General features: G+C 38.6%; 1 protein-coding gene across 2 annotated transcripts in view; it reads right to left on the reverse strand.

Moving 5' to 3' along the window:
• Window positions 1–1,554: 1,554 nt before the first annotated feature.
• The window catches only part of LOC132542421 (zinc finger protein 709-like), a 215,596-nt gene continuing 197,949 nt past the window's right edge, over window positions 1,555–19,201 (reverse strand). For both annotated transcript variants that reach the window (XM_060205017.1, XM_060205016.1), the window contains 3 exons: window positions 7,734–7,860; window positions 6,775–6,832; window positions 1,555–4,206 (listed from right to left, as the gene is read on the reverse strand). In XM_060205017.1, coding sequence (XP_060061000.1) covers window positions 2,790–4,206; window positions 6,775–6,832; window positions 7,734–7,860 — 1,602 coding nt within the window. In that variant the 3' untranslated portion in view covers window positions 1,555–2,789. The remainder of the gene's footprint in view (window positions 4,207–6,774; window positions 6,833–7,733; window positions 7,861–19,201) is intronic.

Below are 19,201 nucleotides of genomic sequence, written 5' to 3' on the forward strand. Positions count from 1 at the left end.
AGAATGCCAAGACCCACTCCCAGAATTCTTCCTTGAAGTGAGTTTTCCGGTGTGCTGACCCTGTCAGACCCATCGTACTGGATTTGAGTGGGGTATAGCAGGCTTATATGTCATCAAGTAAGTGACAACAAAAGTGGCCTTCTAATTAAGATTAGAAAAAAATATGGAATGGGAGGTAGTGCAGTGGATAAAACTTGGGCCCTTAAAAACATGCCTATTTGGTGTGACTGACCTATTTAAACTTGATACTTTGTGGTTTGTAATGGATATAGGTCCATACTACCAGAGGGATAAAGAATAGGAAAGCTGTCAGGGGAGGCGAAGAGACACAAAGTTCTGGTGGTGGGAACTGTGTGGAGTTATCTTATACTATGGTTTTTGTGTTTCCTTTTTTAAAAAAGTATTTATTTATTCCTTTTTGTTGCCCTTGTTTTATTGTTGTTGCATAGGACAGGAGACAAACGGAGAGGGAAAGCCAGAAAGGGGGAGAGAATAAGATACCTGCAGACCACCTTCACTACCTGTGAAGTGACATCCCTGCAGGTGGGGAGCCAGGGGCTCGCACCCAGATCCTTACGCTGGTCCTTGCATTTGCACCACCTATGCTTAACCCCCTGCACTACCGTCTGATTCCCAACTGTTTCTTTTATATAAAAAAACTCAAAGCACAGGAGGTGGGATAGTAGGTAGGTTTTGGATAAAACCACTTCCAGGACCACTCAGTAGCTTCTTCAACACTTGGTGTTTCTGTCTCTTCTAAAGCATGACAATCTCACATTGTTGGTTTTACCTTCCCTGATAAACAGTGATTTTGAGAATATTTTCAGATGTCTACTGCCTGGATCTATTGAGAATATTCTGGCCATATATTCTACCTATTTTTGAAGAGCTGGCTTATCTTTTTCAAAAAATATTTTGATTTTATTTTTGAGAGATGCAAAGATAAACACCATAGCAATGCTCAGCTCTGGCTTATGGTGGTTTGAACCTGGGACTTTAGAGTCTCAGGCATGACAGTCTCTTTACATAAACACTGTGCTATCTACCCCTGTCCAGTGGATTGTTTAATTCCTTAAATTTCTTAATTTTCCCTTTTGTTGCCCTTGTCTTTTTATTCTTGTGGTTATTGTTATGTTACTGTCAGTGTTGGATAGGACAGAGAGATATGGAGAAGAGGGGAAGACAGAGAGGGGGAGACAACTGCAGACCTGCTTCACTGCCTGTAAAGTGACTCCCCTGTAGGTGGTGAGCCGAGGGTTCAAACCGGGATCCTTACTCCACTCCTTGTGCTGTTTTTTTCATTGATGAAATTCTTTATGTGGGCAGTATCTGTTATGGTAGACCTCCTGTGCTTTATAAACTTTTCAACTCGATGTAACTGCATTCATTTATTTTTGCCTTTGGTTTCCGTGCAAATCAGTTTGTAATGATGAACATGTTGACAAACTTATATGGAGGAGAGTTCTGCCTATATTTTATCTAAATATTTGATGATTTTTAGCCTATCAAATTACTTATCACTCTGGAGCAAAATTTTAACAATCTTTGCTTTAATAGGATAGAAAAAAATCAACAGAGAAGGGGGGAGAGGGGGCAAGACATCTGCAGCACTGTTTCACAACTTGCACCTTGATAATCAAAATTAGATACCATGAATTAGGACATGGGTAAAAGCTCACAGTGTCCACATGTAGAGCAAAACCTTTCACTGGCTGGGAGGCAGTGGTGAAAGTGTCTGTCTTTCCTTACTACTACCTCCCAGTCAATTTCTCTCTGGCTTACCAAATAAAATAAATGTATTTGAAATACAAAGAATAAAAAGAGAAATTTAGAGAGAATAGGTACTTTTCAACTAGACAGATACAATTTCTGCAAAAAGAAAATAAAGATTCACATATTGTAGCATCCATTATTATTCCACTGTTTAACATTCACTGGTCTCTCCAGTACAAGTTCCTTACTAGATCTGTAATGTGATTCTACAATGTCTACACTGATAAGAATTGTTTTTCTAATGCCAGTGACTTTATATGTGCAGAAATGTCTTATTGATTTGAATACATCTAAGCATTGTTGACATCTAAGTTTTCAGTATCAAGTGGATTTTTTTCATATATTAGGACTTATGACAGAGTCAAAGTACTTACTCATATTCCATATATTTATAGAATATTCAGAGGTATGGGTTCACATGGCCCTGTGATTCCTACAATTATTTAGATATATTTCCTTATATATTAACACAAGATGGAGACATGGAGAGATACAGAGACAATAAAAACAGAACACATCTCTAGCCCGTGTAGTGCACAGGCTCACACCTGAGAGCTATTATTATATTGAACCACAAGCCACAGCATCAGGTTGCATCCCTCTAATCTTTAGTACAGTTTATGCTCAAAAGATTTGATTTCCATTGTGAATATTTTCATGTGCTTGAAAATTAATGGAACATCTGATAGTCTGATGACTTTCTTGGGGTTTTGTTTCACTGTGAATTCTTTCATGTCTACAAAGAGGACTAGAATAACAATGTTTTCAACACTGCTTACATTTATCAAATTTCTCTCCATTCTGAGTTCTTTCATGTTGACGAAGATGACTGGCCTGAATCAATGCTTTGCTGTTTACTTTCACTCGTTTTCTCTCCACTGTGAGATCTATAACGTCTCCAAAGTACATTGATTTAAATTAATGTTTGACATTGTTTACATACATGAGGTTTCTTTCTCTCCACTGTGAGTTCTATCATGTAACTGAAGAGAACTAGACTCCATGAATGCTTTACTTCATTGTTTACATTCATAGGGCTTCTCTGCACTGTGAGCTCTTTCATATGTCTGAAGATGACTGGAACAACTGAATGTTGTCCTACATAGTTTACATTCATAGGGTTTCTCTCTACTGTGAGTTCTTTCATGTGTCCGAAGATGACCATATTGCCTGAATGTTTTACTACAAAGTTTACATTCATAGGGTTTCTCTCCACTGTGAATTCGTTCATGTGTCCGAAGACTACTGGAACAACTGAATGTTTTACTACATAGTTTACATTCATAGGGCTTCTCTCTACTGTGATTTCTTTCATGTGTCCAAAGATTACTAGAAGAACTGAATGTTTTACTACATAGTTTACATTCATAGGGTTTCTCTCCACTGTGATTTCGTTCATGTGTCCGAAGACTGCTGGAATAACTGAATGTTTTACTACATTGTTTACATTCATAGGGCTTCTCTCTACTGTGAGTTCTTTCATGTGTCCGAAGATTACTGAAACAACTGAATGTTTTCTTACATAATTTACATTCATAGGGTTTCTCTCCACTGTGAATTCTTTCATGTGTCTGAAGATTACTGGAACAACTGAATGTTTTACTACACTGTTTACATTCATAGGGCTTCTCTCCACTGTGAATTCTTTCATGTCTCTGAAGACTACTGGAACAACTGAATGTTTTACTACATAGTTTACATTCATAGGGCTTCTCTCCACTGTGAATTCTTTCATGTCTCTGAAGACTACTGGAAAAACTGAATGTTTTACTACACAGTTTACATTCATAGGGTTTCTCTCCATTGTGCATCCTTTCATGTATCCAAAGATTACTAGAAGAACTGAATGTTTTACTACATAATTTACATTTATAGGGTTTTTTTCCACTGTGAATTCTTTCATGTGCCCGAAGACTACTGGATTGCCTGAATGTTTTAAGACACAGTTTACATTCATAGGGTTTTTCTCCACTGTGAATTCTTTCATGTTCCCGAAGATTACTGGAACAACTGAATGTTTTACTACACAGTTTACATTCATAGGGTTTCTCCCCACTGTGAATTCTTTCATGTGCACGAAGACTACTGGAACAACCGAATGTTTTACTACAGAGTTTACATTCATAGGGTTTCTCTCCACTGTGAGTTCTTTCATGTGACCGAAGACTACTAAAATAACTAAACGTTTTACTACATAGTTTACATTCATAGGGTTTCTCTCCATTGTGAATTCTTTCATGTGTCTGAAGACTACTGGAACAACTGAATGTATTAATACATCGTTTACATTCATATGGTTTCTCTCCACTACGAATTCTTTCATGTGGTTGAAGATGAATGGAATAAGTGAATAATTTGTTGTATACTTCACATTCTTGAGATTTTCTACCATTCTGACTAACATTCCCCTCAGAGATTTTCACTGCTGTATTACTGTAAAATAGTGAACAATTAATAAAATTTCAATGTATACAACTGATTCTATTATCAGGATGCAGGACATTATTTTACTCAATAAGCCATAAAAATCAGACATTAGCAATAGATTTTACTGAAAATGTATAATAAAGGGATTTGGGCTATAGTGCAGCGGGTTAAGCGCAGGTGGCGCAAAGCAAAAGGACCGGCATAAGGATCCCGGTTCGAACCCCGGCTCTCCACCTGCAGGGGAGTCGCTTCACAGGCGGTGAAGCAGGTCTGCAGGTGTCTATCTTTCTCTCCTCCTCTCTGTCTTCCCCTCCTCTCTCCATTTCTCTCTGTCCTATCCAACAATGACAACAACAATAATAACTACAACAATAAAACAATAAGGGCAACAAAAGGGAATAAATAAAATAAATATTAAAAAAAAAGAAAATGTATAATAAAAAAACTACAAACTTTCAAAATTATAGAAAGATCTCCAGGAAGTCGTGCGGTAGTGCAACGGGTTAAGCATGCATAGCACAAAGCACAAGAACCAGTTAGGATCTCAGTTCAAGCCCCCGACTCTCCCCCTGCAGAGGAGGCACTTTACAGGCAGTGAAGCAGGTCTGAAGATATCCCTCTTCCTCTCTATTGCACCATCTCTATCAATTTCTGTCTCTATCCACTTAACAAATAAAAAAAATTTTTTTTAAATCTCAAGTTAGAAAGTTAAAAAATTGGAAAAATGGGGCTGGGATTGGGAGTCAGGAGGTAGCACAGCAGGTTAAGCACACATAGCACGAAGTGTAAGGACAGGCTGAAGGATAGCAGTTTGAGCCCCTGGCTCCCCACCTGCAGGGGAATCACTTCACAGGTGGTAAAGCTGGTTTTCAGGTGCCTATCTTTCTCTTCCCCCTCTCCATTTTCCTGTCCTGTCCAAAATCAATGACAGCAATAATGACAACAATAAAACAACAAGGTCAGCAAAAGGGAATAAATAAATATTTAAGTGCACATGCTACAATGATCAAGGAACTGGTTCAAACCCCAGTCTCCACCAGCAGGAGGAAGCTTTGAAAGTGAGGAAGGACTGCAGATATCTCTCTCGTTTGCTCTCCCTTCATTTACATTTCTCGCTGTCTCTATCCAATAAATGAGATAAAAACTGGTAAAAAGTAATACTTTCATATAAATATATTATGCCAAAACTAATGATATCTTTACAGGTATTTTGTATGTATTAATTGAACCACAATTTGTTAATAGCAAGTTTTGGCTTTGTGTTGAAAATTTTCACTGAAAATATTGATCTTTTATGAATTATATATAAATATAGAAATTATATATAGTTTCTAATTATCACAAAAATAGATATTCATACATTAGAGATTTTTTAATAAACATTTTATTTATTTTTGAGAAAGAGAGGAGAGAGAGAAAGAACCAGACATCACTCTAGTACATGTGCTGCCAGGGACTCAATTCAGGACCTCATGCTTGAGAACCCAATGCTTTATCCACTGTGCCACCTCCTGGACCACACATTAGAGATTTAAAAGAAAATTTATTTATTATCCCTTTTGTTGCCTCTGTTGTTTTTATTGTTGTAGTTATTATTGTTGTCGTCATTGTTAGATAGGACAGAGAAATGGAGAGAGAAGGCGAAGACAGAGAGGGGGAGAGAAAGATAGACACCTGCAGATCTGCTTCACCAGCTGTAAAGCGACTCCCTGGCAGGTGGGGAACTGGGGGCTCGAACCGAGATCCTTATGCTGGGCCTTGTGCTTTGCGCCACCTGCACTTAATCCACTGTGCTACTACCCAACCCCTAAGATATGTGTATTGTTTCCAAGTGTATTATTTTATAAATACTAAGTATCTTTACCCCATTTTAAAGATTTCTATTTTCTTGTTACATGTGAGAAAGATTTTCCTATAGTGGAGAAAAGACAGATAATGTAGAACATCATTATGGTACTTCTGTTGCCAAAGACTCAGATGGGAGCTTGTCATGTACATCACATACAGCATATTTCAGTCACTTACCCAAATATTCTATAACCTAGTCATGAAGTATCTTTGATGAGTTTAGTTAAAAATTAATCTATTTGTTGCAGTGTTTATAAGTTTTATCTTCTTATTATAGATATTATTTTCTTAATAAATTGTATGAAAACAGCTGCTATACAATTATTAAGTCAGGAGAGAGCAAACAATTAAGAACCCATAAGTTGGGAGTCAGGCAGTAGCGCAGCAGGTTAAGCAAAGGTGCCACAAAGTCCCCGGGTCCTCATATGCTGGGAACTCTCTTTATAAGCAGTGAAGCAAGTCTGCAGGTGTCTAGCTTTATCTCCTTGTCCTCTCTCCATTTCTCTCTGTCCTATTCAACAATGACAACATCAATAACTACAACAATAAAACAAAGGCAACAAAAGAGAAGAAATAAATGAATAAAAATAATTTAAAAAACATAAGTCTACTACAGGGAAACAATGCAGGCACCAGATCTCAGTAAATTACACAGAATCAAAATATTTGAAAACACAGTAGCTTTCTGGGTGGTACATCACATTTTAGTGTAAATTTAACTCTCACCTTTGTTTACTCCCATGCAACTTAGGCTGCTCTTTGGTGGAATGTTCTTGTACATTTTCTAAAATTACAAAATATATAAAGTATTAGAAATTATACAAATAGTGGTCTGGGAGGTGGCACAGTAGCTAAGCACTAGACTCTCAAGCATGAAGTCCCGAGTTTGATCTCTGGCAGCACATGTACCAGAGTGAGGTCTGGTTGTTTCTCTCATCCCGTCTTCCACATGAACAAATAAATAATTAAATAAAAGAAAGAAATTATACATACAGATCAAATTTATTATTTTTTTTCACGAGAACATTGCTCAGCTCTAGTTTATGATGTTGCAGGGGACTGACCTGGGCCTTTAGATATATGTTAGGAATGAGCGTCTGTTTTTACAACCATTGTGCTATCTAGCCCCACCCTGAAATTTTTTTCTTAAGAATTTTTTTCTTGGGGAGTTGGGCAGTAGCACAGCAGGTTAAGAGCATGTGGTGCAAAGTGCAAGGACCGTTCTAAGGATCCCAGATCGAGCCCCTGGCTCCACACCTGCAGTGGAGTGGCTTCACAGGCAGTGAAGCAGGTCTGCAGGTGTCTATCTTTCTCTCCCACTCTCTGTCTTCCCCTCCTCTCTCCATTCCCTTCTGCCCTATTCAAAAACAATAACAACAATAAAACAAGGGCAATAAAAGAGAATAATTTAAAAAATTAATTTCTTTATTCTTGAGAAAGATGGGCAGAGAGAGAAAAAAACAGACATCAATCTAGTACATGTGCTGTCAAAGACCAAACTCAGGACCTCATGGTCAAGAATCCAATGCTTTATCCACTGCGCCACATCCCGGACCACAAGATTGAATTTGTGGTCCATCATGAGTCACAATCAAACACTGCTCACTTAATGTCTCCATTTACACAATGCTGAACAAAAACCGATTTGTTTTCTAGCTGAAAAATGAAGGCTATATTAGAGTTACCTAGTGAAAGAAAGTTCCTCAAGTTTTCACACATCACATCTCTGTAGAGTTTCTTCTCTGAAGGATTCAATAGTGCCCACTCCTCTTGAGTGAATATCACAGTTACATCTTCATAGGTCACTGAGCCCTAAAATATGTGCAATGTGTTCATGTGAGAAAATGCGAGTGACAGCAGATTAGCTATTCAGTCTCTACTTTAGGAAGCCTGTGAAGGATTGTCTCATTTGCAAACATGTCTTTGGTGACTTGAGAATCAAATACCTCATAATCATGGTCTAGAAGTTGATATATTGATTGTAACAATGGCCTCTCCCAAGGCCCTGAGTTCAATCCCTGGCATCTCACATGACAGAGAGATATCCCTATTCTCACTCTTCCTCTCTATACCTTTGTAATTAGTAAATGATAAAACCTTAAAGATGTGTGGAAGTGCAACTGATAGGATGCTCACGTTGCCATATTAAAGGACCAAGATTCTATATATCCTAGTTCTCACATGCACGGGGGAAGGGGGTGGCACAGGACTCTTCACAAGTGGTGGAGCAGTTTTGGACATTTCCTTCCTTATTTATATTGTGAATCTTATATAGGTAAAGAGAATTTGATAGGGAGAGTGAAGTAGAAGGTAACTGGAATTGAACCTCTAGCCCCTGGGGACTTAAGAGCTCAAAGTTGGTGTTTCTTCTTCTGTCTTCAGTTCTTCTCATAAAAGGAAAATAAACATTAATTTTATTTATTATATATGAATAACAATTTCACGTAACACACAGAGATAGATATATCTCTACTTCACTTTCCTTATTAAACTATCTTCATCTATATAAAACTCAAAAATATAAATAAGATGCAGCTATCAAGAACAATGAACCCACCTTCTCTGACCCATCTTGGACAGAGCTAGAAGGAATTATGTTAAGTGAGCTAAGTCAGAAAGATAAAGATGAGTATGGGATGATCCCACTCATCAACAGAAGTTGAGGAAGAAGATCTGAAAGGGAAACTAAAAGCAGGACCTGACCAAATTGTAAGTAGGGCACCAAAGTAAAAACCCTGTGGTGAGGGGTAGACATGCAGCTTCCTGGGCCAGTGGGGGGGTGGGAGTGGGTGGGAGGGATGGGTCACAGTCTTTTGGTGATGGGAATGGTGTTTATGTACACTCCGAGTAAAATGTAGTCATATAAATCACTAGTTAATTAATATGAGAGGGGGAAAATTAACTGTATGTCTCAAAGTTTTTTAAAACACAGACTGAGTCTTTTTAATGCATAGGCTGTGTATTTGATATGCGGACTCTCTCAAAAGCCTAGACCAAGTAGATCAGGAGCAACCAGTGGCACAGCTATATACAAGATACTGGGTACTGTATAGCAAACCCTAACAAAAGGACTTTTCAAAGTTAACCCAATTACCAAATAATGTGATAACATTAACTATCCATTGTCTTTTTGAACCCTAAGACAGCAGGAACCTCACATCTCCACTATAGAGCCTCTACTTCCCCCAGTCCTGGAACCCTTGGATAGGGCCCACTTTCCCGTATGCCTCTCCCAATCCATATAAAAAAATATTGCATCTGCCAATTGCAACCTAATCAACACGATTGCCAGCTCAACATGCTTCACTTCAGACTTCACGTGTGGAATGACAACCCTTCAGCTTCATTACTCGGGTAAGATCTTTCCTTTTATAGTATACTCTAATCCTATCCCAGGTGGTTCACATTCTAACAAAGTCCCAAAACCTAGATATACACCAGTTTCTGTGAGAGCGTATGTTCACACGTATCCAAAACTACCGCAAAATATATACCTGAAAGCAAAAGTACACTAGAGTTTGCAGTGAGTACCCACCTAACATTTCCCCTCCACTATTCCAACCTTTGGGTCCATGATTGCTCAGCAATTTGTTTGGCTTTGTATGTTAACTCTCTTTGAAGTCACCAGGTTCCAGATGTCATCAGGATGCCGGCCAGGCTTCCCTGGACTGAAGACCCCACCAATGTGTCCTGGAGCTCTGCTTCCCCAGAGACCCACCCTAAGAGGGAAAGAAAGAGGCAGACTGGGAGTATAGACCTACCAGTCAACGCCCATGTTCAGCGGGGAAGTAATTACAGAAGCCAGACCTTCTATCTTCTGCAACCCACAGTGACCCTGGGTCCATGCTCCCAGAGGTATAGAGAATGGGAAAGCTATCAGGGGAGGGGTGGGATATGGAGATTGGGTGGTGGGAATTGTGTGGAGTTGTACCCCTTTTCCCTATGGTTTTGTTAATTTATCATTTCTTAAATAAAAATAAAAAAATTAAATTAAATTAAAAAATTGGAGCAGCAGATCGCTTTCTCTCCTCTCCTCTCCTGGATAAACTAGGAATACCAAAGGAGACCACCCGGGAACGAAACAAGACAGGACTAGAATAACCACAGGAACCCAGTAAATCACCCATGAGTACAAACACGCGTTGCTGGTGACAGAGAGGAGAGGGGGGCCTAAGGAGAGATTAAGTGACTGCTAACAGTTCAACAGTTTATCAGTGGAGACACCACCTTCAGTCTGCTCCACAAGGGGACAGCTGAAGGGAGGAAAGGACTCCCCAGAGACTCACCAAGTGCAACTCTGAGTCTCCATTGCTACTACCCTCAGAATCTGGAGCAGCAAGAGGGAAGGACACCAGGGGACAGAGATCTAACCGGGAAACTCAGGAGAAGACCTATACCTCGGTGGCATAGCTGAGGGGCTGTGAAAGTCTCTTTGCATAACCACTGGATTATTTCTGCCACACCCTGCTTTATCTCTTGGTCAGGAGTCAGTGATAAACCTAAGAAGCCTATTGACAATATAAAAGCCCTCAGCAGGCTCCCATAGCCTACAGGGAAGAAAAAAAAAAAAAAGAGGCTTTTACATCACTGAGCTCCAACTCAGGGATTGAAAAAACTGTTAACTTCCACCACTGTGAACCCTTTAATTAAATTACTTAGACACAAGTCTATCCAGGCAATAGTGATCAATAATTTGAAAAGTACTGATAAAGGGAACTCATAACATAATATATAAAATGGTTAAAACAACAAGAAAAACTATTGGAGACTCGAACCAGGACAAGAGTCCAGCTAAAAGTCCTCCAGAGGGTGAAGCACAAAACAACGAGTTCAACATCCAAACATTAGCTAAGGAAATAATAACAGGAGTGAGTAAAGAATTTGAAAAAATTATAATCAGAAATGCAGGAACAACAAATGAGAATATGGAAGAAAATTCTAATAATCTCATGGTTATTAGAGAGCTAAAAGCTGAAATCTCTGAGCTAAGAAGGCAACTAGCTGAACAAGCTAAAACAGTATCAGAGCAGGGCAACAAAATAGATGAAGTCCAGAAAGCAGTAGAGGGCAGAGACAATAGAATCTATGAGGCTGAAGACAGAATTAGCAAGATTGAGGATGAATTAGAGACAACTAAAAAAGAAGTAAGAGATCTCAAAAAGAGATTAAGAGATGCTGAAAACAACAACAGAGTCCTATGGGGTGACTTCAAAAGAAACAATATACGCATTATTGGCTTACCAGAGGAAGAAAGAGAAGGAGAGGAAGAAAGCATTCTCCAGGCCATAATAGCTGAAAATTTCTCTAGTCTAGACAACACCAAAGACATAAAGATGCAAGAAGCCCAGAGGGTCCCAAACAGAATTAACCCAGACCTAAAGACACCAAGACATGTCATACTTAGATTGGAAAGGAATAAGGATAAAGAAAGGATCCTCAAGGCTGCAAGAGAAAAACAAAGAGTCACCTACAAAGGAAAACCCATAAGATTAGCAGCAGACTTCTCCATACACACACTACAGGCCAGAAGAGAATGGCAAGATATCTATCGAGTGCTCAATGAGAAAGGCTTTCAGCCAAGAATACTATATCCTGCTAGACTGTCATTCAGACTAGATGGAAGCATCAAAACCTTCTCAGACAAGCAACAGTTGAAGGAAGCAACCATCACCAAGCCTGCCCTGAAAGAAGTTCTGAAAGGTCTCCTATAAACAACCAGACCACCACAAATAGGACATATATCAAAAGACTCTAAAACTCTACAAGACTGGCATTAAAATATCTTCAATCTTTGATATCAATAAATGTCAATGGCCTGAATTCACCTATTAAAAGACACAGAGTAGGAAGATGGATCAGAAAACACAACCCAACAATATGTTGTCTACAGGAAACTCACCTAACTCAACAAGACAAACACAGACTTAAAGTGAAAGGATGGAAAACGATCATACAAGCCAATGGCCCACCAAAAAGGCAGGAACAGCTATTCTCATATCTGACATGATAGACTTTAAAATAGATAAGATTAAAAAAGATAGGAATGGACACTACTTAATGCTCAGAGGATCAGTCAATCAAGAGGACTTAACAATTATTAATATCTATGCACCCAATGAGAAGCCATCTAAATACATCAAACGTCTACTGAAAGAGCTACAGCAATATATTAACAGTAACACAATCATAGTAGGGGTCTTCAACACCCCACTCTCTCAAGTTGACAGATCATCCAGGAAGAAAATCAGTAAAGACATAAAGGAGCTAAATGAACAGATAGATAAACTACAACTATTGGAGATTTTCAGAGTCATTCATCCCAAGAAACTGGAATACACATTTTACTCAAATCCACATGGATCATTCTCAAGGATAGACCATATGTTAGGCCACAAAGACAGCATCAGCCTATTCAAGAGGACTGAAATCATCCCAAGCATCTTCTCAGACCACAGTGGAATTAAACTAACACTTAACAATCAACAAAAGATTAGTAACAGTCCCAAAATGTGGAAGCTCAACAGTACACTTCTTAACAACTTCTGGGTCAAAGAGGAAATCAAGGAAGAAATCAAAATGTTTCGAGAGTTCAATGAAAATGAAGACACAAGCTATCAAAATATTTGGGACACAGCTAAGGCAGTCCTAAGAGGGAAGTTCATAGCTATACAAGCACACATTAGGAAACAAGAAAAGGCACAAATAAACAGCCTGATTGCACATCTTAAAGACCTAGAAGAAGAACAACAAAGGAATCCTAAAGCAACCAGAAGGACAGAAATCACTAAAGTTAGGGCAGAAATAAATAACATTGAGAATAGGAAAACCATACAAAAGATCAATGAAAGTACATGTTGGTTCTTCGAAAGAGTAAACAAAATCGACAAACCTTTAGCCAGACTCACAAAACAAAAAAGGAAGAAGACCCAAATAAATCGGATAGTAAATGAAAGAGGAGATATCACAACAGACACTGCAGAAATTCAATATATCATGCGAGGCTTCTATGAACAACTATATGCCACCAAGCTAGAGAACCTGGAAGAAATGAATGATTTCCTAGATACCTACCAACTTCCAAAACTAAGTCAAGAGGAAGTGGATAACATGAACAGGCCCATCACAGCTAATGAAATTGAAACAGTTATCAAAAATCTTCCCAAAAATAAAAGTCCTGGACCAGATGGTTTTACATATGAATTCTACAAAACTTTCAAAGAAGAACTAATACCTCTACTTTTCAAAGTCTTCTAGAAGATTGAAGACACTGGAATACTCCCTGCCAGCTTCTATGAAGCCAACATCACCCTGATACCAAAAGCAGACAGGGACACAACCAAAAAAGAAAACTACAGACCAATATCTCTGATGAACATAGATGCGAAAATATTGAACAAAATTCTAGCCAACCGGATACAGCAGTATATCAAAAAGATTGTTCATCATGACCAAGTGGGGTTTATCCCAGGCATGCAAGGTTGGTTTAATATACGTAAATCAATCAATGTGATCCACCACATCAACAAAAGCAAGACCAAAAACCACATGGTCATATCAATAGATGCAGAGAAAGCCTTTGTCAAAATACAACATCCCTTTATGATCAAAACACTACAAAAAATGGGAATAGATGGAAAATTCCTGAAGATAGTGGAGTCTATATATAGCAAACCTACAGCCAACATCATACTCAATGGTGACAAACTGGAAGCATTTCCCCTCAGATCAGGTACTAGACAGGGCTGCCCACTATCACCATTACTATTCAACATAGTGTTGGAAGTTCTTGCCATAGCAATCAGGCAGGAGCAAGGAATTAAAGGCATACAGATTGGAAGAGAAGAAGTCAAACTCTCCTTATTTGCAGATGACATGATAGTATACATGGAAAAACCTAAGGAATCCAGCAAGAAGCTTTTGGAAATCATCAGGCAATACAGTAATGTGTCAGGCTATAAAATTAACATTCAAAAGTCAGTGGCATTCCTCTATGCAAACACTAAGTTAGAAGAAATTGAAATCCAGAAATCAGTTCCTTTTTCTATAGCAACAAAAACAATAAAATATCTAGGAGTAAACCTAACCAAAGAAGTGAAAGACCTGTATACTGAAAATTATGAGTCACTACTCAAAGAAATTGAAAAAGACACAAAGAAGTGGAAAGATATTCCATGTTCATGGGTTGGAAGAATTAACATCATCAAAATGAATATATTACCCAGAGCCATCTACAAATTTAATGCTATCCCCATCAAGATCCCAAGCACATTTTTTAGGAGAATAGAAAAAATGCTAAAAATGCTTATCTGGAACCAGAAAAGACCTAGAATTGCCAAAACAATCTTGAGAAAAAAGAACAGAACGGAGGCATCACACTCCCAGATCTCAAACTGTATTATAGGGCCATTGTCATCAAAACTGCTTGGTACTGGAACATGAACAGACACACTGACCAGTGGAATAGAATTGAGAGCCCAGAAATGAGGCCCCATACCTATGGACATCTAATCTTTGACAAAGGGGCCCAGACTATTACATGGGGAAAGCAGAGTCTCTTCAACAAATGGTGTTGGAAACAATGTGTTGAAACATGCAGAAGAATGAAACTGAATCACTGTATTTCACCAAATACAACAAAAGTAAATTCCAAGTGGATCAAGGACTTGGATGTTAGACCACAAACTATTAGATACTTAGAGGAAAATATTGGCAGAACTCTTTTCCGCATAAATTTTAAAGACATTTTCAATGAAACGAATCCAATTACAAAGAAGACTAAGGCAAGTATAAACCTATGGGACTACATCAAATTAAAAAGCTTCTTCACAGCAAAAGAAACCACTACCCAAACCAAGAGACCCCTCACAGGATGGGAGAAGATCTTTACATGCCATACATCAGATAAGAGTTTAATAACCAACATATATAAAGAGCTTGCCAGACTCAACAACAAGACAACAAATAACCCCATCCAAAAATGGGGGGAGGACTTGGACAGAATATTCACCACAGAAGAGATCCAAAAGGCCGAGAAACACATGAAAAAATGCTCCAAGTCTCTGATTGTCAGAGAAATGCAAATCAAGATTACAATGAGATATCACTTCATTCCTGTGAGAATGTCATACATCAGAAAAGGTAACAGCAGTAAATGCTGGGAAGGGTGTGGGCTCAAAGGAACCCTCCTGCACTACTGCTGGGAATGTCAATTGGTCCAACCTCTGTGGAGAACAGTCTGGAGAACTCTCAGAAGGCTAGAAATGGACCTACCCTATAACCCTGCAATTCCTCTCCTGGGGATATATCCTAAGGAACCCAACACATCCATCCAAAAAGATCTGTGTACACATATGTTCTTGGCAGCACAATTTGTAATAGCCAAAACCTGGAAGCAACCCAGGTGTCCAACAACAGATGAGTGGCTGAGCAAGTTGTGGTATATATACACAATGGAATACTACTCAGCTGTAAAAAATGGTGACTTCACCGTTTTCAGACCATCTTGGATGGACCTTGAAAAAAATCATGTTGCGTGAAGTAAGTCAGAAACAGAAGGATGAATATGGGATGATCTCACTCTCAGGCCAAAGTTGAAAAACAAGATTAGAAAAGAAAACACAAGTCGAACCTGAAATGGAATTGGAGTATTACACCAAAGTAAAAGAGTCTGGGGTGGGTGGGTGGGGAGAATACAGGTCCATGAAAGATGATGAATGACATAGTGGGGGTTGTATTGTTAAATGGGAATCTGGGGAATGTTATGCATGTACAAACTATTGTATTTACTGTTGAATGTAAAACATTAATTCCCCAATAAAGAAATAAATTATTAAAAATAAATAAATAAATATACACAGTATAAAAATAAATTTAAAAATTAATAAATATATAAATATGAAAATAGCCACTGGGTGTAATAAATTCATAATGAAGCCACGGTGATAAAAAAATAAATAAAAGATGGGATAAAAAATAACACATGTGATGATGATGATAATATTTAGTATAATCACAAAACCTATCACCAAGACAAAGAAATGCAGTAAAATTAAATAAGAAAGCATATTTACATGCTATACATTAAAGTGCTAATCAGCAATATATGTAACTCACACAACTCAGTAGAGTAACATGAACAACCATAGTTAATGTGCAGAAAGACATTTATAATCTCTTTAACAAAGATGATGTTTAGTCACAGGGCAATTAAAAATCCCTCTGTCCCTGAGTGTCAGATACCTGCATATTAGAACAATAAAGTTTCATTTTCTTAAAAAGAGTAATTCTGTTTTAACACCCTTTTGTAGATTTACTGAATTTTATAATATCTTATACAAAGATTAAGAAAAGCATACATAGACCATTTTGGGAGTTGGGCTATAGAGCAGCGGCTTAAGTGCCGGTGGCGCAAACCACAGGGACCGGCATAAGGATCCCGGTTCGAACCCCGGCTCCCCACCTGCAGGGGAGTCGCTTCACAGGCGGTGAAGCAGGTCTGCAGGAGTCTATCTTTCTCTCCTCCTCTCTGTCTTCCCCTCCTCTCTCCATTTCTCTCTGTCCTATCCAACAACAACAACAATAATAACTACAACAATAAAACAACAAGGGCAACAAAAGGGAATAAATAAATAAAATAAATATTTTAAAAAAACATAGACTATTTTAATTTAAAAAAAAAAAGAAAAGCATACATAGAAACTAAGCAGAATTTTGTTAGGTCTCTGATATCCCAGGAAAGACATCTTTCTCAGTGGGAATACCGGATTAATGTCACTACTTTTATGTGCAAAAATTAAAACATTTTCAACAGTTCTATGTCACTAATCAACATAAGAATAGTTCATCCCATATACAATGCTGGTTAGAGATAAAAGAAGGCTAGGGGGTCAATTGGTGGCACACTTGGTTAAGTGTTCATTTTAAAATGTGCAAATACCCAGTTCAAGCCTCCTGTCCCCATATACAGGAGGAAAGCTTCATGAAATGTGAAGCAGGGCTGCATTTGTCTCTCTGTGTCTCCCTTGCTATCTCCACTGCCTCATCCATTTCTCAATCCTTAATTAAATAAATACACATTTTTAAAATCTACTTTAAAAAAGAGAGAAAATTCCTTCCAGCTCCATCCAAGATGAGTCAGAAAAGGTGTGTTCACTGTTCTTAATAGCTGTGTAGTATTAGCACATTATGATTGGGCCCTCCTCAATCGCTATCGAACAGGCCATGGCTGGTGTGCCGCTATGTTCCACCGCTGGGGAGCCAGAGACGACCCGAACTGCCCCTGTGGCTACAGACAGACTATGACCCACATAGTCAACGACTGCCACCTCTCCAGATTCAGAGGAGGTCTCGAAACTTTATATCAGGCTCAACCTGACGCTGTTGACTGGCTACGGAAGAAGGGCAAACGCTAGTAGTAGTAGTAGTAGTAGTAGTAGTAGTAGTAGTAGTAGTAGTAGTAGTAGTAGTAGTAGTAGTAGTGTAGTATTCCATTATATATATATATACCACAGCTTTCTCAGCCACTCATCTGTTGTTGAGCACCTGGGTTGCTTCCAGGTTTTAACTAATACAAATTGTGCTGCTATGAACATAGGTGTATACATATCTTTCTGGTTGGGTGTTATGGTGTCCTTGGGGTATATCCCCAGGAGAGGAATTACTAGGTCATATGGAAAGTCCATGTTTAGTTTTGTGAGAGTTCTCCAGAGAGATCTCCACAGAGGTTGGACCAATTTACATTCCCACCAGCAGTGCAGAAGGGCTCCTCTGTCCCCAGAGCCTCTCCAGCATTTGTTGCTGTTGTCCTTTTTGATGTTTGCCATTCTCACAGGAGTGAGGTGCTAGCTCAAAGTTGTCTTTATTTGCATTTCTTTGACAACCAGTGACCTGGAGCAATTTTTCATGTATTTGTTAGCCTTTTGGATTTCTTCTGTTGTGAATATTCTGTTCATAACCTCTGCCCATTTTTGGTTAGGGACATTTGGTTTTTTGTTGCTAAGTTTGCTGAGCTCTTTCTATATGTGGTTATTCATTTCTTGTCTGATATATGGCATCTGAAGATCTTCTCACATTCTCTGAGGTGTCCCTTTGTTTGTGTGATAGTTTCTTTGGCTGTGCAGTTTTTCAATTTGATGTACTCCCACTGATTTATTATTATTTTCAACTTTTTTTTTAAAGAATGGAGATTTTTTCTAAGTTTTATAAAACTTTTTTTAAAACTTTATTTTTATTATTAAAGACAGAAATTGAGATAAAGGGAAGATATAAATGGAGAGAGAGAGAGCTACCTGCAGCCCTGCTTCACCACTCGTGAAGATTTCGCCCTGCAGGTGGGGACCAGGGGCTTGAACCCACGTCCCTGTGCACTATAGTATATACTCTTAACCAGGTGTGCCACTGCCTGGCCCTCTACTATTTTTACTTTAAAAAATTTCTTTCTTTCTTTATTTATTAGATAGAGACAGCCAGATATTGAAAGGCAAGGGGGACTAGAGAAGAAGAGAGACAGAGAGGCACCTGTAGCTCTACTTCACCACTTGTGAAGCTTTCCCCCTGCAGGTGGGGTCTGGGGACTCAAACCTGGGTCCTTGCACACTGTAACATGTGCGAACAACCAGTATGCCACCTCCCACCCCCTATCATTCTCTTTTTCTTTGAATACTGACTCAGTTTAGTGTACATGTCTTTCATGTTTGCTCAGGTTTATTCCTAGGTATTTTATTTAATTGCTGCAACAGAGTATGGGAGTGAATTCTGGATATCCTCTTCTTTGGATTTAGTGTTTGCATAAAGAAATGTCACTGACTTTTGTACACTTGATTGTGTAGCATGACTCCTTGCTATATTGCCCAATAACTTCCAGTAACCTTCTCCTGGATTACTTAGAGTATTGTTGTTTTTTAAAGAATTGATTTATGAATTCATGAGAAAGATAGGAGTAGAGAAAAAACCATCCATTGCCAGGCTAGCTTCCCAGGCTGGAGACAGACGACCAGGGACTCATGGCTGAGCTAGGAATGTAGTTCAATATTTATTCACAAGCAGGGATGCAGTTCAACAACCTAATCTCTAATCACAATTCTGTCACCCTGAGGTGGAAGTTTCAGGAACAGGAAGTGCATAGGATAGGGGGTGGGGAGAAGGAGAATAGCAG

This window comes from Erinaceus europaeus, chromosome 13 (genome assembly GCF_950295315.1).
Source record: "Erinaceus europaeus chromosome 13, mEriEur2.1, whole genome shotgun sequence".
Taxonomy (NCBI): Eukaryota; Metazoa; Chordata; class Mammalia; order Eulipotyphla; family Erinaceidae; genus Erinaceus; species Erinaceus europaeus.